This window comes from Bradysia coprophila, unplaced genomic scaffold, assembly GCF_014529535.1.
Source record: "Bradysia coprophila strain Holo2 unplaced genomic scaffold, BU_Bcop_v1 contig_138, whole genome shotgun sequence".
NCBI classification, from domain to species: domain Eukaryota; kingdom Metazoa; phylum Arthropoda; class Insecta; order Diptera; family Sciaridae; genus Bradysia; species Bradysia coprophila.
Genome location: NW_023503409.1, coordinates 8,631,860 through 8,657,835, shown reverse-complemented (window position 1 = coordinate 8,657,835; position 25,976 = coordinate 8,631,860). Strand labels below are relative to the sequence as shown.

The window sequence follows — 25,976 nt, the reverse complement described above, 5'->3', positions numbered from 1 at the left end:
CTCAAACGGAGATAAAAACAACTAAAAACTGAGATAAGAGATTTAAAAAGGATTATATTAAAAGCGAAGATAGAAAATATTAAAAATTCAGAAAAAAAAATCTAATTTGCAGATATTTAAATCAAAAGCGCAGATATCAAATTTATCTTCCTTCTACGAAATTTATATCTGCGTTTTTGATTTTTTCATCTGCCTTTTTGAATTAGATATCTTTCGTTTATTACGATCCATTTAAAAAAGGAGGTAACTCCGTTTCCAATCAAATTATCTCCCTTTGTTAATTATTTATCCCCGTTTCTTCTTATTTAATCTCAGGTCTTAGTTTATTTATCTGCATTTCTTAATTTTTTTGACCTCCGATTCTCAATTATTTATCTGCCGTTTTGTTACGTACTTTGTAAAACGTTTTTTTTCTTAACTTTAAAATAAAATTTTCAAAAATATCCCATATGGCTTCTGATTTCATAAATCACAAATTTGTATTTTTTGTGAAAAACACGAATTTCACAAAAATTAAGTGTAATACACAAAATTTGTGATTTCCACAAATTGGTTACATTTGTAGTAGTGCGGAAAGAGATTAAAGATACGCCAAGATATATGGGGTGGAAATACGTACGTGACAGATGCTTTCAAACATAAAATTGGAAGTCGTTCTCTGTTTTTGCTCGCTAAAGAAAATCTAATTACGTATGGTAGACTGTAGACGCTACTGTGAATTGCGAGTTATGGTTGCCAATGGTAAATTGCCAATAAATTCATTGATAAGTGCACTGGTTATGGTTAATCTTTTACATACTTCTGCACCGAAAACCATTTATTTCATCAATGAAGTATATCTTTCGGTATACCATGGACGTAACTCGCCTCATACCAACAAACTTCCCACTAAAACTACACTTTTCAACTTTTCCGTCCTTGTGACGTAATTATTTATGAAACAAGAAGCACGCATAATGAAATATTTCATCACAACGCAACGCGTCATACAACGTTTCACGTAAAGAAGCGATTTCATCATTTTTTATGCAATTCAGTGATGATATTTGTAACTTACGCCGCCTGTGATCAATGGCGTATGAACGTATTTTATCGCACTAGTGCGATAAAGGATTTGCAAGGGGTTTTATCGCACTAGTGCGACAAAAGCCACGTGTTATTGAAGTCACACTAAAATTATCTTCGGTATTTACTGGATTTTCTTCATTGCATAAAACGTTGTATGCAACAAGAATCGTATGGAGGTATATTAACGCACACGACGTCTTGCCAACCTCGGCGTCGCCTCGGATTGGCAATCTGACATCTAGTTCGATAATATACCTCCATACGATTCTTGTTACATAAATAACTATTATTGTACTAGGGCGATAAAACTATATGAAATCCTTTATGCAACTCGAGATCATAATAAACTGCGAAAATTGCGAGCTTGAGATCGCTCTGTTGCATAAAAAGTTGTATGAATCTTGGTTCGAAGTACTTGATTAAGCTCACGATGTGTATTATGACACACAGCCTGCGGCCTCGTGTCATAATTACACATCTAGAGCCTGATAATGTACTTCGCACTCAATGTCATAAATAGATATTATGACATAGGTTCATACTGAGTCACGTAATGGTTATTTATGACATCGAATGCACCGAAATTCATACAACGATTTATGCAACGGCATCTAAAGTTCGCAGTTTTCGAACAATATGATGCTGATTCTGCCGTTCTGTTATAGCAAATTTATGGATACCACTGCCGGTTGTTAAACTTTTTTAAATTGATGACAACAGATGGGTCTTTGTCCATCGGTTCCATGTGCAAAATTTGTCAAAAGAAAAACACGAAAATTCGACAAAAACGGTGTAAAATATGTATTCGAATAATGCAAAACAACGGACCTTAAACAGATCATAAATCTCGTAATTGTAAAAAGAGTAATTCATTTTGCAAGTTTTAACATTTTATGTATTCAGTTTGCAGCACTTACCACTGCAACAAAATTGTCAAAACTTAAATGAAAGAATTGGAGTTTTTACACTCGCCTATCCAGTTAGCCTGGATAAAACCGCTTTTCTTCAAAAATGCCCTCAGTTCCACTGCAAGTTTTTCGCTTTATCTTGACTGCAGAATTTTTTTGGGCAACTTGATATGCCAACGACATGGTTTGGTCGCAATCGCCGCTTCCGATTGTATTGTCTATGTAGTTCGTCGAATTGTAAGAGGCCGCCTCACCAGCACAATTCATCTCCCGTTCCCATTCTAACACCGATGACTGATGGAGAACTTGATTTTCACAGATTTCATTTTTGAGCCGCGTTAAACGATTCGGATCACTAATCCTGAGCTTGTTCAAATAAGCCGTAAAGTTGTTTTTGTCTTTATCCGATAAATACGAAAATTTTTTCATGAGGGTCTTTATTTCTGAATCTTTCAACGTGGCAGGCTCCTCGTTGCAATCCACATCAGGTGGCGATGATGATACTTGGGGTGGTGTTGTCGCTTTTTCAACATTCTGGTGAAACAATGGTGCCACCGAACAACTTTTTGGACTGTTAATTGGTACGGCAGTTCGGGGTTGTGGTGCTGTTTTCTCAATCGGTGCAACGTAATATTTTTGTGGACTTTCGATTGATATTGGGGGTTGCGGTTTAAAAATACTCTCGTTCAACGATGCCAGAATGTCATAATTCTTCGAACTCTCGATTGGTAGAAATGTTTGGGCTTGCGGCGATGTTTTTTTGAATGTTGGCAGCACATAGCAGGTCTTTGATCTCTCGGCCGATTGGAGTAAGGTCGTCATATCATCGATCGCCTTTCGGATATTTTTTTGTAAGTTGGCCACAACCAAATCGCCCATAAGAAGTCCTTTGAATTTTTCCCGAATCGTTTCAAATAAAATGCAATAATTGCTGTTATGCAGGAGTGTGGTTGAGGAACCTGCCTTTAATCCTTCCATTGCGATAGCAGTCTGAAGTAGATCAATTACTTTTGGAGCTAAGCTGCCAAGTATGTTTTCGAGCGCAACTAATGTTCTGAGCACAGACATAACGGATACAGGTTTAACATTTTCGACTAATGGTTCGTCAACCGCTGCATTGTCCACACAATCAATTTGGTTGTTTGATGGATCATCAGGTACTTGGCGGGTTTGTGGAGAAATGGATTCGGCTTCCTTAGAATTGTCGCCCTCTTCAATCTCGAATATGGTAAGCAATTCTCTCCATGAAATCATGAAGTCGTCGTTGTGTTTATGTTTTTCCAGCAACTGCTCCAATCTTAATGGTTTCCAAGATTCATTTGAAGAAATTGTCGTCTTTTTCTGGTCGTTGGATACGGAACTGGTCTGACGCGCATTCGAGTTTGCAAGAGAACGCGATGAAACTGGTTGTTGAGGAGGACGTGATCTTGTACTAGACTCCGACACATTAGACAAGGTTGATTTTTCCTGGTCAATCGCCACTGGCGTAGACTGTGACATTACTGGTTTCACAGTATCAACGGCTACATTCGGTGGCTGCATAAAATTCTTCTCGCCTTCACCGAGCATATCATCAGTTATTCCCAATGCTTTCTTAATTCTGGAACATTCGACTTCCATGTCCGTTCTTAATTTTTCATTCATTATTTTTTTCCATTCCAATGCCCATTCGGATGTCCAGTCGTACGTACTGAGTCTGCTACCTGTGAATAACCGTTCAAAATTTTATTATTCGATTATTAATTTAATCGTTTAGGAGGACTGAGTGAGGAGCTCTCGGTAGGATCATGCACTCTAAAAGAACTCTAAATCTTCCGTGGTTCAACTGATGTAACACACATACAGATCTATAATACGTTGGGTGGCTCCAGTCTGCGAGCATGTACCAAAAATCAGACACTGACACCTATTGGCAAAATTTTTTGTTAAACGTTTGTGAAGCTTTGTGAGACTTTTGACAAATATTAGGCCCTGCCTATTGCTCTTTCATTCCTAACAAACTTTATCAATACAAAATACAAAATATGTTCGACTGCTGGTATACATGTACGGAGACTGTAGCAACCAAATACAATTAAATCAGAACGAGTGAAATCAATGAAACACTGAGAGACGAGGGAGTAAAAGAAATTCAAGTAAAATATGCTTGTTACTATACGATTCGGTTTGACATCTGACAAAAGTTGAGTATCAGGTTTGAACAAAAAAAAAGGGAGAGAGATTGAGTCGACGAGAATGCCCAGTTTGAAATGGCACGTCTGGCGAAACCATAATTTAGATATTCTGGTGATTTGTTACTTACTATCTTTTAACTCATCGATGCGCTTATTCCAAAATGTAATCCACATATCAGAATAACCAGGATACGAAGCAGGTTTCGTGAGATACAACTGATAAGCTTTCAATAGTTCACTCTTCGCTGCAGCCATCTGAGTCCTTGGGGGAAATTTTCATTTTTTTTAGTTGAGTCAATAAATAAAGAAAATCAATTTAAATACCATAGCGTTGCCAGTTTGACTGTGGTTGTACTGGGAGGTGATCCTTCGCTGGAAAATCAGAAAAGAATTCAAGATAAAATCCTACTTTTAAGAAAATTCGAAGAGTGCTTAAATTAACTAAAGACAGAAAAATTGACGAAGTCGGTTTTGGAATTTGAATATCTATGTGATAAATACTAAGCTTTCTCGCGAGGCTGCTTTTAGCACTTATGCGAAGTTGCAGCTTTTTCTGGCATCAAAAAGTAGTAGTTTTGTTCTAACTTTCGAATGTTCTTTACATTTTGATGCAGAGGTGAGAAGTGAGATATCTTCAAGCTATAAAGTAGTAGAACTGCGAATGTGTCTTTGCAGATGTGATGAGGGCGAAAGTGAATATAATTAGGACTGAACACAAACTGATACAAATTTTCCAATCATAAAAAGAAATAAATCTGACAAATAATCCTACCTGGACGTATCGCTTGAAATGGATATCGTTTCTTCTTTTCCATCGCATACAGTTCCAGGAGCAGCGGATGCCGAAGTACCTAATGGACCGAAATAATTTCATTCATAAACGTTAATGAAGATTCGACCTGTTCCATTACCTTTATCTGCTAAAATAAGTTCTGCACATCCAATGTTTTCGTTGATGTATTCGGAAGATACCAATCGAATATACTTCTCCTTGTTATCCAAATATTCACTTTTCTCCAAGACGATCAACTTCGATCGGTGAAATTTGCTTTCAATTCCCTCGCATACCATTTCGATGAGGTGACAAACATCGTCGAATACCTTTGGGAAGAATTTTTGCTGGAAAAAGAAAAAGTCTTCATCACAAGAATGCGACGAATGTTTTACGATTTTGTCATTCGACTTAAAAAGCAAACGTTCGTAAAACGTCTAAGTCGAATATCAAAATTTAATTCAGAATCATTTTCAGCAATTATATTTAGATGACCCAATCTATTTTGCCTTACGCATCACACTCTTTACATACACTTTAAATGCGATAACTCTACAGAGCACAGCTGATTCCACTGAATGGAAACAGATAGTATCATTCATATAGTAAGTACCTAAAATGTATAAGAAAATAAACAAAACGTACCAGATACAACAAACGATGGTTGTACGATGTTAAATGCTCCACAACATCGCTTATTCGGTCAAACATTTTTTGACACAGCACACAGAGGTATGTTGATTCAGCATTCAATTGCACATCCAAAATATGCTCCAACCCAATAATAGATATATCTTGGATATTGTCAATAGTAGTCTGTAGTGTTGATATTTTAGGCACGCTAGCAGAACTGTCATCGTCTGTACGAGGTGAGACACACTTTGCAGATCCGCTATTTGCGGACCCGGAAGTACAGTTTTCACTCTTGCGCTTCGGACATTCGTCAACTGTATCCGAATGAAATGAGGGAGCATCTTCAACGTTCTGGGTTTCCGGTTCTTCAGATGCGTCCATTGACCTAATGTTTTGATTGTGTCTTCGTCCATTTAAATGTTGAGTCAAATTGAAAGGACTCATTTGATGTGCCGGACAAATCAGGCAATCGTAAAGTCCGTAGCGGTCTCTACTTTTAATAAACACTGGAGTCAGTTCTCCATTAGGCAATACAATTTGTTTGTCCAATAACTTCTTGATATAGTTTGAATTACACTTGAATTTTTCTCGGTACATTTTTTTTTGAACCGGCGATTCGTTGTGCACGTTGTATTTACTGACCAAAATACGAGCCAACCTTAGAGAACTTTTGGTATTCACTACTGTCGCTAGTTTATTTATCGCATGTTGGACAACTTTGGTACATACAGTCAACCAGTGCAAGAATTTCAAAATGTTTGGCGCCAAATAAAAAGATGAATTTAAGATCACTGATAAGATCATTCTAGTTACTATTCGAATTTTGTATTTAAAATAGTTAGAAGATTCGAAATGTAATGTGGTTGAATAATTGTTCACTCAAGCCAAGGCTTTGTACATCAGGATTTTGAGTACACTCCAGTCTTGAGTTGAACAATAGAAATTCATGAAAAACGAAACAATGTATCAATGATGACAGATACTAAATCGGAAGTATCGTAGTGTATAGCAGAAAGTTTTTGGTTTCTGCTTGTGCAAAGAACCGATGGAGGTAATGTCGACATTACCTCAAGCATACAGATAGGCAATGTATTTTAATGAGAAGAATGTACTCAATAAATTGCATGTACCGACTAGAAGCACATAAAAGTTAAAAACGTTAACTACAGAAAACGCCCGTAACACTTTTTACGTGCTTCTGGTCGGTAATAGTTATTTATCTACCAAGGTAGGTATGAAGGTATTTTTTCGCACTAGAGGCGAAGCCGAGGTCGACAAGACGTCGTGTGCGAAAAAATACCGGCATACCTACCGTGGCAGATACAACGTTTTTCGCAATTTCGGGCCATAATCACCTTTCCAATGCAAAATATTACCAAAATTTCTACCAAACATTCACATGCAAACATGAATTCATTTGAATGATCAAGCAACCTGTTCTATATACACATTGCAATGTGATGTATAGAGACGCGTTAAATAAAATCAAGTAGTCAATGCTTAGTATGTACGCTTCAACAATACGTTCTGTATAATTGTGTGACTCTGTAGCCGAATGGCTATGGTCGTTGCTTGGTGTTTGGAAGAATTTTGGTGTTGGATGTTCAAATCCTGGTCTGTGCAAAGTTTTTATTTATAAAATTTAGTCTTTCTTAAAGGCATGGAAAGGTGATGATTATGGACCGGAATTGCGAAAATGCAATTTTTTGAGTACATTTTTGCATTTACCGACCAGAAGCACGTAAAGCACTGTACGTACGATTTTCCAAATTTTAATTTTGACGAGTTGGGACGTTATGGCCCGACCCGAAGGGAACGTAATGTACTATTACGACGATTTCAAAATTTTGGTTCTAATCGATGAAAAAGAAAATCTTGCGATTGAGTTCGTAAATGGATAATATATATTGAAGTAGTTAGATTTCAATTTCAATTTATTTGTAATCAAAGAACAAAAAGGATCACTCCTTATACAAATATTCCGACGTTAACAAAGTATACGTTTTTTTAAAAATAAACAAAACAAGAAAGAAATTAGTGAAAGTAGTACAATTTAACTTGAGCCTCAATCAAAATAGAAGAAAAAAACTGAAGATAACAAAAAATAAAAATAAAAATAAAAGACAATAAAGAAGAGTCATAGCGGACTGTACGCATCAACAACATAATCAAAAACCAATGACAACATATAAGTTCATAACGATAAAGATATACCAATAATGCCTGTGTGCTATTACTGAAACGGTAAAGGTCGTAAGGTATGGTATGGTATGGTATGGTCGAAGCCAGTGGACGGTGTGAAACATTTATTCCAATTACTCAAATAATCCGTTGTCGACTGATGAAATGTTCCAGACAACGCCTTTTGAAAGATGGTAGGGATCCTATTTGTTCAACGACATTTGGTAACCTGTTGTATTCCGATTCCGATCAACAAAGAATGAATGATTGTATTGACTAGTAGTGTGACGAGGAATGATTAGTAAGCTGGAGCGCCTCGATAGTTGTAGATAGTTGTAGTTTGAAGACGAGGATTATTGACCGGTGCTTAAGAAATTCCATAATTGGGCAGCCCAAAATGCGATTTACATATTCCCTCGTACTACCACGTCTCCGAATTCCAAACACAAACCGTACGCACGCAGCAAAAGCTCTCTCAACCACTTGTATAGATTTCGCATTCAGATTTGACGAGTAAACTGATCCGCAGTATGTGAATAAGGGCAGAATGAGTGACTTGACCAACATGAGTCTGGTGTGCCATGAAAGAACGTGGTGATTCGGCCATAAACTTCTCAGCCTCGAAAACACTTTGGCACTGAGATCAGTCGCGTGAGCACTAAACATAAGATTAGCATCCATGGTGATTCCAAGATTACGAACATTATCAGAATAGTTAACCGTGACCCCATCAATAACAATGTTAGGTATAATGGTCCTCAGTACACCACTAGTAGATAGTAGTAGTTAGATGGTAGTAATTCTCAATACAGTTTTCTCTTTGAGTAATTTATGTGCGATTTTCACATTTGTCGCTTTAATTGTCAGAGAATGAAATTCAAGAGATAAGTTGGTAGATGGATAATTTCAATATTGGAGTAGTGAGATGATAGTATTTTATGAATAAGTTTCTGTAGTCGAATTCTCTAAAAAAAAAAACTTTTCAGCATACAGTCAGAGACGTTGAAATTTCAGCGTTTTTCAGCTGATCTAAACAATCAAAACTATACACGATTTTACTTTACTAGGGAGGGAATCTGCCCTCGATCATAAAGTAAAACACTGTACAACACACGTGAAATAATTTGATAACCCGTATCACGATGAGTAAAAGTACCTTGGGCTAAAGCCCTCGGATTCTTTTTCTCATCTGGATACGAGATATCAAATTCCTTCACTGGTATAGTTATGTACTATTACCATTATCAGGCGCGTGCGTATAACAGCTTCAACCGTATAAACAGGTATAAACAGCGTGGATCAGCTGAAAAGCAGCTGAAGCAAATTCATGCTGAAATTTCACTGCCTTTGACTGTAAGTTAGAAACAATGTCTTGTCTATCGTGGGTCGGAAAACCGCTTTAAGGCTCATCTATTTATCAATCGACAACACATTGCAGAATAATGCGCACGCTGAAACTTTAGACACCCTGGAAAGTAGTAAAGGAGTCGAGAGTTACCTCCAAATAAAATTTTAAAAAATCTAAATTTAAATTTTTGATTTTTAGAAATTTATTTGGATGTATTCCTCGACTCCTTTACTACTTTCCGGGGTATCTACAGATTGATTTGTAATAAATTGGACAAACGTTTCAAAAGATTTCATCCAATATTCATTAATAACGCCGAATGTCGTCTTTTTAACATTTACTTGTTCGTACAACTTTTTCTCTTCTTTCTCATCGGTTGTAATCGTTGTAATTTAAAAGCATAAGAATAACAACATTTATATGGAAGATTTCTATTTTTAATTGATTTTTTAGGTTTCATTAAAACATCCAATTTTCAATTACACCATTTTCCTTATCTTATCGAAATAAATTCGTCAGAAGCTTTTCGTATAAATAAGAATCTTCTGAGTGATTTAGTTACATTTGCAGTTTTGCTTTTACAATCTTAACTATCCCGCAAACGAAAATAAAATGAAAGGTACATTTTGTGCGACTAGTTCACATACATTACTGGATCATTAAAAGTGTTTGACCTTACCTCATTTAAGTTGCCATTCTCTTTGTTTTGGTCGCAATAACGGCGGTCCTCTGTGACGAGAGACATCCATGGTGTCCGGAGCAAGAAGAAACCGAAAGAGCTCTTATTTTCCCACATGAAAGTGATCTGACCAAGTTCTACATCTGCGCCACCAATGGAACTCTAACCGAATTTCAATGCGTGGAAGGTCTTGAGTTCGATCCTGAAGTCAATGTAAGTGAAATCAGGCGTCTATCGATTTCAGTTTAAGAAAAGTTATTTTAAATTCCGTTTTGATAGGTGTGCAATTGGGCATCTCTAATCAACAGGAATACAGAGGAATAAACTTAAAAAAAGTGAAACATTTTTCCCAACTACTTTTTTGATGATTAAAACTAAAATTTGTGGACTTTAAAGTTGTTTCTTATAACTTGCTGTACAACCTTGGCTAATACAGTTTTCATCAGTAAAACATAAATGAAGTAAAAGACTCTGCATCAATATGTCGTAAATGTCAAGTTTGGACGATTCTATTAACCTATGCTCGTTCAGTTTATTAAAAAACGCCCTCAGCAGTAAGCTAGATGTATATGTCTAGTAACTACACTAAGCATATCACGAAGTGTTCGTTTGACTCAATATTCTGCCGGTAAATTCCTCATCTACCATCCACTATTTCATTTTCAATGTTAATTAATTGCCGGGCAATTACCTTCGAATCATGTAATTACATACCTATGCAGTGTACTAAGTGTAATGAAGGTCACGAAAAACATATCGTTGAGTTAAAATGCGTGTAAAAAATGCTATGTTCGTTTTATTTAATAACACAGCACACATTTTTTACATAAAAAATGATTTAACTGAATCAAATTTATAACCGCAATAAAACTTTTAATTTTTACGAAATTGTGAAACAGTCTGCCCATAAGGTTAGGTATATGAAAGCCACATTCGTTTCTTTTTTCGTTGTAAATTAATAGAACAATATTTGCGATCTTAAATAGTGATTTACTTCGATGCATAAATTATTTATGTTCTTTTCATGACCATTACATCAATTTCGTTCACCGTAACGTTTGAATTTACAACGAATTTCTATTTGTCTTTCTACAATGGTGAAATCAAATAATTGTACAGAACGAGGACCGCTCAGATCATTAATTTTCTCATTAAAAACGAATTTGACGCTTCAAATTTTTTAAATTTCCTAACTACAATCGGTGACTTTGACATAAGTGACACATTTCGTTTCAGCTGATTCACTCATACGACTCATAGAAACATATTTGTTTGTATGAGTGGATCAGCTGAAACGAAATTCGTCACTTATTTCAAAGTCGCCGACTGTATTTCGGCAGATTTTTTATTGTGCAGTTAATCCAAGATTCGCACTAAAATGACACTTTTCGGTAGTGTAAAACAACTTTTACACACTTGTTTAAACGAATCATCGATCCACGGACTTTCGTTGATCGTTAGAAAACGGATGCTATTCATCGAAAGGTATAAGAGCTCATAAAATCACCAATTTTCAATGTTGGCAAAGATAAATTTCAAGAGTTTTCTGGTTTTTATGTGTTCTGCTGTCCATAAAATTAACCGTGAGCATATGCTTCGACCAATGGACGCGTTTCAATAACAATCCAGTTGTTTTGACTTTGGACACTAATTATCGAGCCTGGAAATTCACATCTCCCCTTGGAGTGACGATATGTTCTAATCACACCGACCGAAAAATGGCTCGAAAAATCGTTCAACGGTAAGAAAAGCTAAGATCGAGTCGCTGGTGTTGGGATCCTCCGTGTCTTGTAATATTTTACTGTTGAAATGTCTACTGTTTAGATTAAATGGGTGGGATCAAACCTTAGCCTACAATGAGCTTTACTCATTTAAAATTAATTTAAAATGAAGTTCTGATTTACAAAAATAAAAAATTTCTGTAGCACTTGGAACATAACCCGTAATCACTCAAATTTCGAATATTATCACCAATTCATTTTGGCCATATCCAGTGCAAAGTACTATAACTTGGATATATTCGAAAAGTTTGCTAACGACACTACGTTTGATCATGTCGATTTTCTACAAGTGGCGTACGATGTAAAAGTTTTAATCAATTTCTTTTGAAGAAAAATATTAATATATGTGGCCTGATGTGGTTCTGGTCCTCCACACCATACTAAAGATGAGAAAAGAACTACATATACCGCCATCTCCTGAATATACTAACGTAATTACGGATATGGGAGTCTGTCATTCGACGACGGAATTAGCGTATGTTCAAAAACCATATAGAGGAAATATGTCTCACGAACCTGTTCAAGTACCAGACAATACCGTTTACACTGCTATAGACATTTTTCGAATCATCATCACACCACATTTCTCGGACACAGAAAATGTTACAATCGTAGGTATTCGTCGTAATTTATCATCATCGATTGATCGAATATTTTCCAAACATTTCCCCAATTGTGTCATCCAATCTTGTGCACTAAGTACATTCATAATAAAAAGGAAATCATAAGCGGATCCGACAGTATACGTGAGAGTCTCGTAGAATCTACGGATATATTTCACACTGATATTGAGATGAATGAAATACTATCAACAGACGCGTCGCGTGGCTTATCGGTTAAACGCAGAAAATGTTTGTATTTTGACGAAAGGGCTTTGGACTTTTTTCCAATTTATACGATAAATTTGTGTAAAATGAATTGTCGAATACGTGCCGCACTATTTTCATGTGGTTGTATTCCCTTCTTTTATAATCTGAGTAAGTGGGGCCGGTTGCTAGGAATCTCGCGCCGCGTCATTCACAATAATTATCATTTTGACACATTTTGTATAAGGAAGATGTCACTTTGTGGATTATTGTGAATGACGCGGCGCGAGATTCCTTAACACCGTGGGCCCGATAAAATGTACTCTGGTTCGGCAGACGGTAGTGTACAAAATTGAATTTTCGTTTTAGATGCAACAGAACCAATATGCAACGCTGCAGGATTGTATTGTTTGTCGAAATCGGACTGGTATAGTAGAGGATGCAAATGTTATCCACTTTGTGATAGTTTGAAATTTGTTAGACTGTCGTCGGAGAAAGTTGTAAGCATTACTGACATTAGACTAAGTCCAATAGCGACAAATATTTCATATTCTTTTCAGTATTACTCTACTGCTTATTCGAGGCTTGTGGAAGTCAACGTCATTTTTCCGAAAGTTCGGATTAAGAGACAAATCATTTTCAGTATTTATGGTCTAATAGGTGAGAATGCGAACTCTGCATATTAAGGCACTTTATTTGAATCTGATAAGAATTAAAACTGAAAATCAGTAAATGTTCAGATAAATCAGGTCAGATGTCAAGTATATTTGGGATTCTTTCATGTATATCTGGAATCTGACCTGATTTACCTGAACTGATTTTCAGATTTCAGGTCAGTTCAGATTCAAATATTCTCAGGACGACCTGAAACTCAACCGATTCCGAGTCTTTTTTTTTATTTTAAGATAAGCGAAAAAAAGACTGCTCAAATTGCACAGCCAGTAAAAAATCAATCTTTTCAAAAAACAGAAATTACAATAAATAAAAATCGTCCACTCTATTCCTTCCGAACGTTCCAAGAATACATGCTGCGTTTCCTCTTTGAATAGCAATTGACATTTTTTGCAATAAGTAATCTGTTGAACGCTTTTCCCCTGATGCTTTTTTCATCAAAGATCCTAATTTCGTGACAAATTTCTTTGTTTCTGCGCCCATGCAACCTAAAGATTCAAAAGCAAGCGGGGTGAATAAATAATTTTCTTTAAGTTTTCTATAATGATTATGCTTTAATCTCTCCGCTTTCTCTGCAACTGAGCGTGCTTTTTTAGAAGTTTCACCAATGTATGAAAGAGCCAACGTATCACGAACTGTCACATCCCATAAAAGAGATTTACCATGACTCCACGGAAGTAGAGTCATTCCATCAGGTCTTTTATTGTCATCTCTAGAAATTTCTGGTGGCTGTAACAAAGTTGGAAAATCTGCAGCAGAAAAAGCATGAGAAAACTCTCTGTTTACAGAATCATGTCGCGGCGTTATCCCTGTCTTAAGCTTGCATGATAAGCCATGCAAACCGTCCTTTTTAACTAACTCACCACAGACACACCTATACTTCTCGCATAATTGGGATCCTAAACGCAGACCAACAGCAATTCTCGCAGCATTGTTATCTAATAACAAACCTAGCTGACTCGACGGGACAACTTGCAGCCACTTTGAAGATTCTTTAGTAGATGACGCAAGCAGTCTCGCACGATCAACAGATTCACCAGATTCAAACATCCCACTAAACTTGCTATTGACCAACGGAGAGTCCTAATTCCTCTGTACCTTCCTCTCATCATCACTACCTGGAACAAATTCACTAGGAATCGAACTTACTAATCCCAAAATACTATCATCGACCACCTTAATATTAAACCTACTCAAAATCTCATCAGACAGACTGGACGTCGAATATACAGACGACAGATACGCAGGAAGCGCCAATTCCTCAACTTTCCGAATACCTAATCCACCGTGAGCTAACGGCAGGGTAGCCTGATCCGAGTCTTATAAGCATTTAAATATATTTCTACTAATTTATTCGCCTGGGTAAAAACGTTCCAGATGGGACAGCCAATTAAGGCGGGGTCTCAATACGTTTTTGTTTTGTTGTCAAAAATGGTTGGTGTAAGGTATGAAAATTTATTTCAGTATCATTCGGTGGTGGAGCTGCATTTTTCTTAGGCTGCAGTTTCTTGAGTTCTGTGGAAATCGTATTCTATATCTGTGAATGGTTTTGGAACTTAGTCAGAAAATGTACGCATGGAAGGTGTAGTGAACGATAATTTTAAATAAATCAAAAGGAAAATTGTATCCAAGCTCTTGCATTAAATTTACTTCACAGAAGAAAAGGCAAAAAAATTGATCTTTTAATCAGCAACTATCGCCGCGGACTGTATAATCTAAACTATTTTATTCCGTGGGATCATATTCCAAGACTATCATCGTCGAGTTCACAAACATGTAACTTAATATCATAAAGAAACATTTGTTATCCCATAAACCAAACTTACTATTTTAACTGAAGTCAAAACTAATAAAACTCTCTCACTCAATCAATTTGACATAATATTACGTCTCCGATGAATAAAAAGCCTAATATGTGTGACATCAGACATAATAATAATTTTGAATTTAGACTCAGCACTTTCCACACATCAAAACAAATATAATTTGACCGCCCGTTTCTGGTTTTCATTCGCATCGCTATTGTTCACCATAATGTAGATTACATTTATACGCAAGAGACAGTTTATAATTACTTCCCTTTCACAAGTGTACAGCTCGAAGAAACTGATATTACATGGAACAATAACGAAACCCACACAATTTCCTGCTCTATAGTAAGACAATATTGAAAATGATGCTAATTTAGCGACTGGTTTTCTGTATGGTATACAATTAGCGTCGGGGAAAGGATACATATACGCAAATATGACACCTCGTTTCAATACGATTACCACAAGAATGCCTTTTCAGTATCACATATTATGTTTGCATTTGAGGCGAAAAATACAGCTTGATTGTATGTAGTAAAGACGTTGAACTTCAAAGTCAAATTATATCCTTATACCCTGTAGCCTGATACTTTACAATTCTTATCTAAACTGGATTCAAATCTCTTGATAACTTGATACATCTGAGTCCCTTTACCCTTTTTAGTTCCGGCTAGTCATGAGTTAGCGACAACGAGAACGAAAATGCTCATGTACTCTGTTGTTTTAGTGTTGCGTATAATAATCACCCTTCTCACTCGTCAATGTAAAAATGTTCGAACGAGGGTGGAATAATACTACAGTCCATACTGAAAGCTTTCACAGAAAAGCTAAAATGCTGACCAAATACTTTTACGTGTTACGGCATGTTTCATTTTCATTTACATTGCCTAATCACGTTAAGCATTGTACTTACGAGGTTCCAAGTTGTTATTTGACAAGTGGGGAATACATCCCTCCCCTTCGGGTCGGGCTGTAACACCCCACTTATCAAATACACACCTTGGAACCTCGGAAGTAATATACTATTGATCGTAGGAAGTAATAGACCCGGTGATAATACTCGTCATATGCTTGCCGTCTGGAATAGGTTAAATGTCTTCACCTTACTTCAGATGAGCAATCTGTTCATTATGAACAGACGGCTCGGACATCGAAACTATTGTTGAAAAAAAAAAATGCCGAAGCTCATTGCTCAAAAACACACTTGTGAGTTTGTTTGTGCCACCGAGAATTGAAATACGACTCTTTTCAGCACTCATTTTAGTGTTGTAAAGTGACTTATTTCAGCACCCGTTTGATGTGATATTTCAACACTCAAAGCAGTGTTGTTATGGAATTTGTATGAGTTATTACAACATTCGTTTTAGAAAATGCAAAGCAATGTGATCGATCAAATTTGAAGAGTGATTGTTTACCATGAAAATTATGATTTTTTGGGCATCTGTCTATTTCAATTCTCGGTTGGCACAAAGCATGATGTGTTACACGTATTGTAATGAGATTTTTGCAGCACACGACCCAATTTTCCTTACTCGCTCCGCTAGTGCTGAAAAAATCAACATTACAATACTTGTAACACAACATACTATTTCATCACCTCAAATTGTTACCTCATGTAACAGCATCCAATATAACCTACTTTTCAACAGCATAAGTATGCATACATACCTTGTACCTCGACAAAGCAACAAAAAAGGTCGAATATCTAGCCACACCGAGACTTAGCTTCGCAACATTTTACGAACATTTGATCTTTCACAGATGGCATGCATGTCAGCAGTTTTACTATCGGATGGATCCATTGGATCTATAACTTCGGTATTTTCAAAAGATTGATTTCAAATCTTTTACTTCATTTGTTTCGAACATTTTTTTGGATATATAAAAGACAGCACTAGTAAGGGATTGTCGTTAAATCCCGCAGTCGTTATCGATATTAGATGACATCGAAATTACTGGCATTTTTTCAGCGTCGCAGATTTAACAACGAACCATTAGAGAACATAGAAGTGTAAATGATGGAATGCAGAAATGAAAAATTACAACACGCTAGTACTACATGTCCACCAATAATAATTTCGTGGTAAATGTCCTCTTCTATCATTGATATTTCCACAAAGTCAGTAGGTGTTTTACGTCTAGGTATACCATTTGACCATTGGTTTTGATCTAACTTACTGCCGAATAACCATCTAAGCTATTCGCTACTGTATATATCTCGATTGCACTGAAGTGAAGAGACCTCTGAGAGTTAATAGATGAACCCGTTACTTCGTACTACGTTCTATTGGAAGATGGCGATAAACACCTTATGTCATGTAAATCAAAAACATATGGAGCTCCCCATTGACATTTCTGACTGCTAAGTGTAATATCATCGAAGTCGTACAAAAGAAAAGGGAAAATAACAACAACCTTCAAATTGTGATCCTGATCTAATTTGCATCCCTAAATTCACAATTTAAGTCGGACGAAATGGTAACGTTGCTTGTAAAATGATATTCCGTTGAGAAAAGATAATCAAAATCGAAATTTTGTAAACATCCAACACAGACTAGCTATCCGGACGGAGATGAGCAAATGAGCTATAATGTGGGTTCGTTTCCCAAAGATTTTGGCTATGGCAATTTCGAACATGAGGAGCAAAGTAGCAGCGACCAAAAACCGAGAATATTATTGATGGGTCTCCGCAGATCCGGTAAAAGTTCCATACAAAAGGTGGTGTTTCATAAAATGTCACCCAACGAGACACTCTTCCTCGAATCGACCAACAAAATTGTCAAAGACGACATCAACAACAGCAGTTTCGTACAATTCCAAATCTGGGACTTTCCGGGCCAAATTGATTTCTTCGACGCATCATTCGACTCGGACATGATTTTCGGTGGGTGTGGTGCGTTGGTATTCGTCATTGATGCCCGAGACGATTACATCGAAGCGCTGACCAAACTCAATCAAACCGTCACCAAGGCGTACAAAGTGAATTCCCGAATCAAGTTCGAGGTGTTCATTCACAAGGTGGACGGTATCAGTGACGATTTGAAAATGGAAACTCAACGTGACATCCATCAGAGGGCCACCGATGATCTGGCAGATGCTGGATTGGATCAGATTTTATTGAATTTCCATCTGACTTCCATTTATGATCATTCGATATTCGAAGCGTTTTCCAAGGTGGTGCAGAAATTGATTCCACAGTTGCCGACACTAGAGAATCTGTTGAACATTTTAGTTTCGGTAAGTAATTTAGCATCGAGTACAAATTCAGCCTTGAATATGATTGGCTCAGGATATGTTTTAATCGAACTGATGCGCTGAGTCTTCTTTGACGATATTTTTAATCTTAAGAAGTTTCCGTTTCCCACCCACTTCCCAATCCCATCGCACTAATGACTTCAATCAATTTTTAGAATTCGGGCATTGAGAAAGCCTTCCTATTCGACGTGGTATCAAAGATTTATATTGCCACCGATTGTTCGCCGGTTGATATGCAGAGCTACGAACTTTGTTGTGATATGATCGACGTGGTTATCGATTTGTCGTCTATATACGGGTACAACATTGAACTCTGCTTTTTGCATCACCAATCGCACGTACTAATCTAACAACTATTCGATTATAGATCCGATGGAGCTGTCGACAGCCAGAGTGCTAGTGTAATTAAACTGAATAACAGTACAATTCTCTATTTGCGTGAGGTGAACAAATTTCTGGCGCTCGTGTGCATACTTCGTGAAGATAATTTCAGTCGACAAAGTAAGTTTTCAGCCCAGAAAAAAAGTTTTATTTCCGGTTGGATGAACGCTCTAATTTTGTTGTATTTTCCTATGATTTATAGGCGTAATTGACTATAATGTGCTGTGTTTTCGAGAAGCAATCAGCCAGGTATTTGAACTGAGAACAAAAAATCAAAAATCTAGTCGCGATGGATCGTCCGATGACGAAGATGATGATGATTTCAATTCGAATTTAAATGGCGGTTCAGTGGTGCAAAGTGAAAATTCCATTTTAGCTTGAATAAATACATTCAGTCTACCTTAACTATTACTACTTTTATATAACACACACCTCACTGTTGATTTTAAATAATTTTTTTTTTTAATCGGAAGGAACATATTAAATGTGTCATTGTTACTACATGAATGAAGTGGAAATATAATATATTTTTTAAAAGCGAAATTATTCGTCTATTAATTGACCCGAAAAAATTGGAGCAAATTTTTTCTTTAGCAAATTACCAACAACGAGCTACGATCCTATAAAAGCCCATGATAATCATCGGAATGGGTTTTATTTCAACATTAGATACGACAGTAACGTTACCTCATCAAAGTGTCTCTGCAACAAAATGTTCAATTTTTCGGTGAAAATTTGCTGCACAATCGTTCTCATCTTATTCGTTTGTGTGATCAACAGTTGGCCTCAAGATGAATTGTATGTGTTGCATCGTTGTAAGGCCATATTTTCAAATAAACTTATAATTCCGACAAAATTCCTTTCGTAGCACATTTACTGACCAACCAATGGTCATTCCGGATGTGGGTGCCACTGATTCTCCACAGTACTATGCAGATGCAAATCCGATGATCGATATTGATGGATCAGATATTCCAGAGGATTTACTGTTGAGATAGATGCAAATTATCTACGCAGGTGGGGTCAACGATTCGTGATAGAGAAATGTAAATTGTGTGATTTCGGGAACAATTCAACTCATTGTTGAGTTTTGTAATGCAAAAATATTAAAGTTTCGCTTTGTTCTGTCTGTGTATCGTTTTTGTGGGCTATTAAATCTGATAATGAACTTCTCTATCTCCCAACATCCAGAATTCTGCATCAACATACTAAGAATAGAGTTAGACAATTTTACAAGGTGGAACACTTCCGACAAGGGTCCTTTTACCGTGATTCGGGGTCAGAAATTCGCTCAATTTTTAGGAAAATTTCTCGAGCGATCCGCTAATTTTTGTTTCTGTATAGGGCCTACCGAGCTCTTAACAATTCCAAACCTTCATTTGTGACAATTTTTAATGTTGAAAATTTAACCTGTTACAGACGGCAAGCATATGACAAGAATGATAGGTTTGTCCCAAGGCCATACGAATTGTCAAATTTCATCCACAGAGACATAACCTTATCAACATTTGCATGTAAAATCATGTAGGTTATGTTGCTGTGTATGAAATCGTTGCCGTTAGTGTTGTCAAAGTTCGGGTTTACAGTTATTTGGAACAAACTAATTATCGGGTCTATTACTTCCATCGATCAAAGTACTTTATCTGTTGATTTCAAATCTTGTATTTCGATTGTTTTAACATTCACTTTACTATATAAGGGACCATATTACACAGAGCGTGTCATTATTTTTGTCGTCGTTATCGATAAAAGATGAATAACCGTATGTGACATGTTTATGTGATTCAAGTTATCAATCTGTTATCACTGAACCCTTTCGACAGTCTTGATTGAAAAAGTGGTACGAAAAGAGATCTTCATTTAGAAATCGCAGAAATGAATCAAGTCACTTTACTCAAGTGGCATAATCGTAATTTTTCTTTGGACAAATGCTGAACGTACTGATGTAAAATTAAAACACACAGACGGCTATCAGCAAGAACGTTAGCGATTCAACTTTCATAACGATTGCTCATCGCCTGGACACAATCATCAAATGCGATGGTGTACTAGTTTTGGACGCTGGTGTCACAGCTGTAAGTCTGCACTATGATCTATTGTCCTATGTGTCGGGAACTAATAGAATGGATTTAATTGCCGGAATTCGATGAGCCCCATGTTCTGCTACAGAATGAAACGGGTATTTTTTACGACTTGGCGAAAGAAAGTGGGGCTGAGTGCCTGTGTGGTTTGGCAAAAGAAGTGATAGATGCCCGAATATTTCGATTCTTTTTTAATTTTTTGTTTAAGGCCGAAGACGAAGTAGCTGAGTCAAGGCAAGATAAACGATTACTACCTTATTAGGCCCCATCTTTTGGATGGGTCAGATCCCTTGACTGACTGACTAATTTTCTCAAGAAGATTTTTGTAATCCGAGCAAAAAAATCACTCTAAAAGTTATATAAAAGTACAAGGGTATGCGTCCAGTAGCAAAGTTTAGCTTAGAGATTCTTATTCCCTTTACTTAAATACCACAGATTCTCAATCCACATAAAAAACTTCGTTCATATCATGTACTTCAAAATGGCTCATACGTATTTTCAGTACTTAAGAGGTATCGATGCTTTGCTGAAAAGTATACATTTGAGTGATTTTTAAATACTGTCTTTTGATGATATCTTTCCGCCAGAATCATTTTTCAAGTATGTACGACTGCAATAACGACCACGAATTGTTAGCTTTCAACATAAAACAGATTAGGTTGTAGCAATACTCTCTCTAGCAACCAAACTCTCAATTCTCTGTGTCAAATTCACACCTTATTTCTTTGTATTTTACAAACACTATTCTACATTTTGACTAACTACGCTGTAATTTACATGTAAAGGCTACTTGATTCTTTTACCACCTTAATAAAAGTAGTTTGTTTGCTAGAGAGGGTATTGGTTGTAGCAGTTTGACCAGCCATGAGAAAACTAAGCAGTTTATGAAAATTTCGTTACACTGCTCACTTTTTTCAGAGTTGGTAAAGTTTTTTTTATAAAAACATGGAAGAATGAGACCATGTTTTGACACCTTTTATTGGTATGGTATGGTAACTTATATGTTAATTTATTACTATTGATGACAATTTTTCCAACTGTCTCTCTGTGAGAGACTCCCAGCCGAACGTGTGCGAGTTTTTCCATTATATTGATTAATACTACAATTTTAGCTAACCACCGATGCCTCTTAAGTTTTATTGTCTGCTAACAGACCCTGGAAAGGGGCGAATTTCTCGCGTACCTCTTAAATAAAAATGGAACTCGTGTGATTACGGCCCTCGCTTCGCTCTGGCCGCAAAGTTCACACTCGTCCAAACTTTAATTTTTTTTTATCATCGATACCAAGATATTACACAAAAAAATTTTTGGAATAAATCCTAGAATATTATTCCAGTATTAACGAACTTAACCCAAAAATTTCTTTTTTAGTATTTATAATTTTCTTTTGTGGAAAACCATTAAGAATTACTCAACTTAAACACGATAATATCACGGGACGATACAAAAATTCTTTTGGGAATATCTCTCAGATCCCCCGACCGTTATGTTATAGCCCATCTTTGAACTTATCCTCGGGAATGGAATTCCCCGTCTAATAAAATAAGTTTTTGAAATCCGTTGAGGATTACGTGAAGTTATCGTGTTATCTAGGAACGAGACAAAAATTCTTTTGTGAATATCTCTAAGATCACCCGTCCGTTATGACCTATCTTCGAAATTAACCTCAGCAATTTAATTCGCTGTCGATTAAAAAAAAACATTTTGGAAATCCATCGAAAACTACTCGAGTTATCGTGGAATCAAGCGACAAGACAAAAATTCTTTTGAGAATATCTCTAAGATCACCCGTCTGTTATAGTCCATCTTCGAACTTAACCTCAGGAATTCAATTCCCCGTCGATTAAAACAAAGTTTTTGGAATTCCGTTGAGAATTACTTCAGTTATCGTGTTATAAAGAAACAAGACAAAAATTCTTTTGTGAATATCTCTAAGATCACCCGTCCGTTACGACCCATCTTCGAACTTAACCTCACCAATTTAATTCGCTGTCGATTAATAAAAAGTTTTTGGAAATCCATCGAACACTACTCGAGTTATCGTGGAATCAACCGACAAGACAAACATTCTTTTGGGAATATCTCTAAGATCACCCGACCGTCATAGCCCATCTTCGAACTTAACCTCAGGAATTCAATTCCCCGTCGATTAAAAAAAAGTTTTTGGAAATCCGTTGAGAATTAGTCAAGTTATCATGTTATCAAGGAATCATCAAAGTGTGACAAACCTTTTCTATATTTAACGTTTTTGGTCATACATTCATGCATTTTCAATCATAGTAGTAAACATTGTGTGACAAACATTTTAGGGTGTTTATCATCCATAAGACCCATGACTTTCAGTCCTTTCAGTACACATAAGTGTACCAATTTTTTGAATTATTTACTTCTGTTTTGATTTGCGGCGTATGGAAATTCGGTAAATTTAAATAAATGAAAATTTTTGTCGCAATCGCACCTACAACTAAGGTGACATTGGATCGTTATTGCTGAGACGTTCTAGTTAAATGAGTCGTATACATCCCCTAACAAAGTTTTAGGTCCGAAGTTCCATCTTCCTAAAACTATTCACAAGACTCTGAGACTTATTCCTTTATCAACCATGGTGTCCTTCAAATCCAAAACTCTACAAAAGTATGAATTTCCAAAAACATTTACAATATCATGACCGGTCACTCTCTACTATGAATCTCTACATATGTTATCAATTGTTTGGAATTCACTTGACTTGAACTCTTCGGATTTAAATCGCAGATTATAGATCTGAGTTAATAAGGAAAACCTCAGTCTGTATTCAGACTTACTTTTAAGAATTTTAACTCTGAAAATTCCGAAAAATTCCTAAGAATATTTTCAGAGTTTTTTTGTCGGAATTATCAGAAATAAAATTCCCAAAAATAAACACTCACTTCGCACGCTAGCTTCAATTGTTCTAAGCTGTGATGTGTACCAATAAATTTAACCCATGAAAAGCAAACTCAAAATATTACAAGTACAAATGCGGTACACCCAATACTCCGTAAGATCATGTCAATGTGGACTGTGGACGCATCCCACTTCCTCGGCAACATTTCAACAAAATTCTTCCGCAACTTTCCGTCTTGAGCAAACACAATCGACCAAATTTTTACCACAAGTTTAATAATGAGAAATGACCTTCGCTTCCGCTCAATCTCACAATAGAAAAATATTTTCTCGTTCACTGTAAGTCTTCGATAATTTTCTGCACCTCTTCTTTTGTATACATTTGGAACAGCCGCTCGGGTGTCATTATCATAACCTCGACATTCGTAGAGTTTAGCTTTTCCTCCATGACTTCCTTCAGTGTTCGCAACGATAAATTAACCGCTTCTTGTATGGTCATGTTCGGCGTGAAGCTTTCCTAATTAAATGAAGAAAAAAAGAAGAAAAACTTAAAACGAAACTGCGAGACTCTGATTCATCATCGTCGACATTACTTGCAAATTCTGTTGGGCACCTTCGCTGCCAGATCCGATAGCCTTGGCATCATATTGAATGTACGTACCAGACGGGTCCATATGCCACAATTGAGGATCACCGGAATCGATTCCAGCAAATAAAATAGCAACACCGAATGGACGACTCATTGCTGATCCACCATCGGCACTGTCGCCGAATTGGATAGCTAAACTGGAAACAGCTTGAGCACATGATTCGACGGTCATCTTTTCGTTGTAGACAAACCAATGACTTTGGCATTCAACGCGGGCTCGATCAATTAAAGTACTGGAAACGGATACATCAGCACAAACAACATTTCGGACGCTTTCAACAAAACAGCTTACCGAGCATCAGCCATTAAACCAGATGTTGCACATCCGATATGTTTATCTACTTCAACGATTTTCTCGACTGTTGCCGGTTCCATCAGTGGCGACGTGATACGTTTCTCGACGGCCATGACTACACCTTCCGGAGTACGAATTCCGATAGCAGTCGAGCCCAATTTGATTGCTTCGATGGCATATTCAACCTGGAACAGTCTTCCTTCCGGCGAAAAGGTATTGACACCTCGATCGTATTCAGAACGCGTCAAAAACATACTGGCTTGAAGCTGTGTGAAAGGGGAAATTTGAGTTCAATTTTGTTGTGTTCCATAAAACAACGGTCGGCTCTAGTAAGAATTGTTTTTCTAGGTTATGTTTTGAATGACTATGCAACTTCTTCTGAAAATGCAATTTTCACAATCCATTTTCAGTTGGTTGAACGAATAGCCTTTTGAAAAGATAGTAACAACCGACAAATTCAATGAATTTCACTTACTTTCGATTATTTTATTAACAAAACACTAGGTGCTATTTGCTGTAGACCGTAAATTTGTTTCTCATCAAAATGACACAACGGTAAGTACGTTCACTTGATGCGCTTTTACGTTTCTGTCACTTTGACATTCTAGTACTTTCGCACACGGCGACGAATAGTCTATCGACTCGATATAATAGTATGTATCAAGTCTATCTCAAAACGCTCATGAAAATGCCGAAACTCAACTGCATGTCACATCTTCAACGCTTTTTTGGGTCTGGATGACATTTTGACAACTCAAATAACCTTGGAACAGACCTATTTACATCAACCGTATCACATTCAAAACGGTTGCTAACGAACAGCAGATACTCTTCCCGGAAGAGTCTTCCGAGCAAAGGAACAGCTAGAAAACTTTTCTGTCACTGCGATCAACTCAGTGGTGTTATAAGTCTGTTCCAAACGATTTTTGACACTTTAAAAACGAACGAGAGCCATAGGAGAATGATGTTTTGAAACAAGGAAGAAATGTAATAGCGTTTTTCCATATTTTAATACATTCTGTCATAAAATTACTGCTATCACCGCGCTTATTTTCATATGAACCACCTTCATATGGTGACATATTGTTCTGTAATGACATATGTGAAGTTGGTTCACATGAAAATAAGCTGCAGAGAATGAAGTACTATGAAAACGAGCCATCAGAACAGTCGGAGCGTTTGCTGCGACTGAGCCCCGTACAAACCCGTATATCTATTGCGTACGTGACCCTAGTGCGTCTGTCACCCTACTTTGACCGTAAGCCTATTGCGCCGGTTAATGTAGTTAAAGTAAAATTATTATGTAATGTGTACATCTTAGAAATTGCGCATAGCGCAATTACGAAGCCCCGTACGACGTTCCTTTCAAACGAAACAAAAATTTCAAATCGCCCTAAAATTTTATTTTTCTTCAGTCCGAGGACCCAAATTAAAAATTTTTTTCAACTACATTCTATTCGGCCTTTGATTACCTCCCAAATGTAACAAAAATTACGAAAAACGGATGAAATTTGCTCGAGTTATATGTAAAATACACATAGGGCCCTAGTATCGGCCTCAGTCTGAGGACCCAAATTTAATTTTTTTTTTTTCAACAACATTCTATTCGGTGTTCGA

The 25,976-nt window shown here is 36.7% G+C and overlaps 5 protein-coding genes across 5 annotated transcripts; 3 read left to right on the top strand and 2 right to left on the bottom strand.

Moving 5' to 3' along the window:
- Nucleotides 1–1,845: 1,845 nt before the first annotated feature.
- LOC119073932 (uncharacterized protein CG7065-like) lies at nt 1,846–6,235 on the bottom strand. The gene is made up of 6 exons (XM_037179801.1): nt 5,568–6,235; nt 5,062–5,269; nt 4,923–5,001; nt 4,475–4,522; nt 4,279–4,412; nt 1,846–3,679 (listed from the first exon to the last, which is right to left on the bottom strand). The coding sequence occupies exons 1-6, from the start codon at nt 6,150–6,152 to the stop codon at nt 2,049–2,051; spliced, it is 2,685 nt and encodes an 894-aa protein (XP_037035696.1). The 5' UTR covers nt 6,153–6,235; the 3' UTR covers nt 1,846–2,048.
- A 3,347-nt stretch (nt 6,236–9,582) lies between these two features.
- On the top strand, nt 9,583–10,158 carry LOC119073935 (peritrophin-1-like). The gene is made up of 3 exons (XM_037179806.1): nt 9,583–9,703; nt 9,774–9,976; nt 10,043–10,158. The coding sequence occupies exons 1-3, from the start codon at nt 9,697–9,699 to the stop codon at nt 10,085–10,087; spliced, it is 255 nt and encodes an 84-aa protein (XP_037035701.1). The 5' UTR covers nt 9,583–9,696; the 3' UTR covers nt 10,088–10,158.
- A 940-nt stretch (nt 10,159–11,098) lies between these two features.
- On the top strand, nt 11,099–14,633 carry LOC119073933 (sodium channel protein Nach-like). The gene is made up of 8 exons (XM_037179802.1): nt 11,099–11,248; nt 11,292–11,504; nt 11,689–11,845; nt 11,931–12,155; nt 12,245–12,521; nt 12,720–12,850; nt 12,911–13,010; nt 14,487–14,633. Exons 2-8 carry the CDS (start codon nt 11,482–11,484, stop codon nt 14,618–14,620), a joined length of 1,047 nt encoding a protein of 348 aa, XP_037035697.1. The 5' UTR covers nt 11,099–11,248; nt 11,292–11,481; the 3' UTR covers nt 14,621–14,633.
- Nucleotides 14,634–17,156: 2,523 nt separating this feature from the next.
- On the top strand, nt 17,157–19,012 carry LOC119073931 (ras-related GTP-binding protein C). The gene is made up of 5 exons (XM_037179800.1): nt 17,157–17,311; nt 17,387–18,070; nt 18,244–18,386; nt 18,456–18,589; nt 18,672–19,012. Exons 1-5 carry the CDS (start codon nt 17,309–17,311, stop codon nt 18,848–18,850), a joined length of 1,143 nt encoding a protein of 380 aa, XP_037035695.1. The 5' UTR covers nt 17,157–17,308; the 3' UTR covers nt 18,851–19,012.
- Nucleotides 19,013–23,670: 4,658 nt separating this feature from the next.
- LOC119073929 (proteasome subunit alpha type-5) lies at nt 23,671–24,958 on the bottom strand. Its single transcript, XM_037179799.1, has 4 exons — nt 24,835–24,958; nt 24,357–24,625; nt 24,009–24,297; nt 23,671–23,932 (listed from the first exon to the last, which is right to left on the bottom strand). The coding sequence occupies exons 2-4, from the start codon at nt 24,611–24,613 to the stop codon at nt 23,750–23,752; spliced, it is 729 nt and encodes a 242-aa protein (XP_037035694.1). The 5' UTR covers nt 24,614–24,625; nt 24,835–24,958; the 3' UTR covers nt 23,671–23,749.
- Between the last annotated feature and the right edge of the window lie 1,018 nt (nt 24,959–25,976).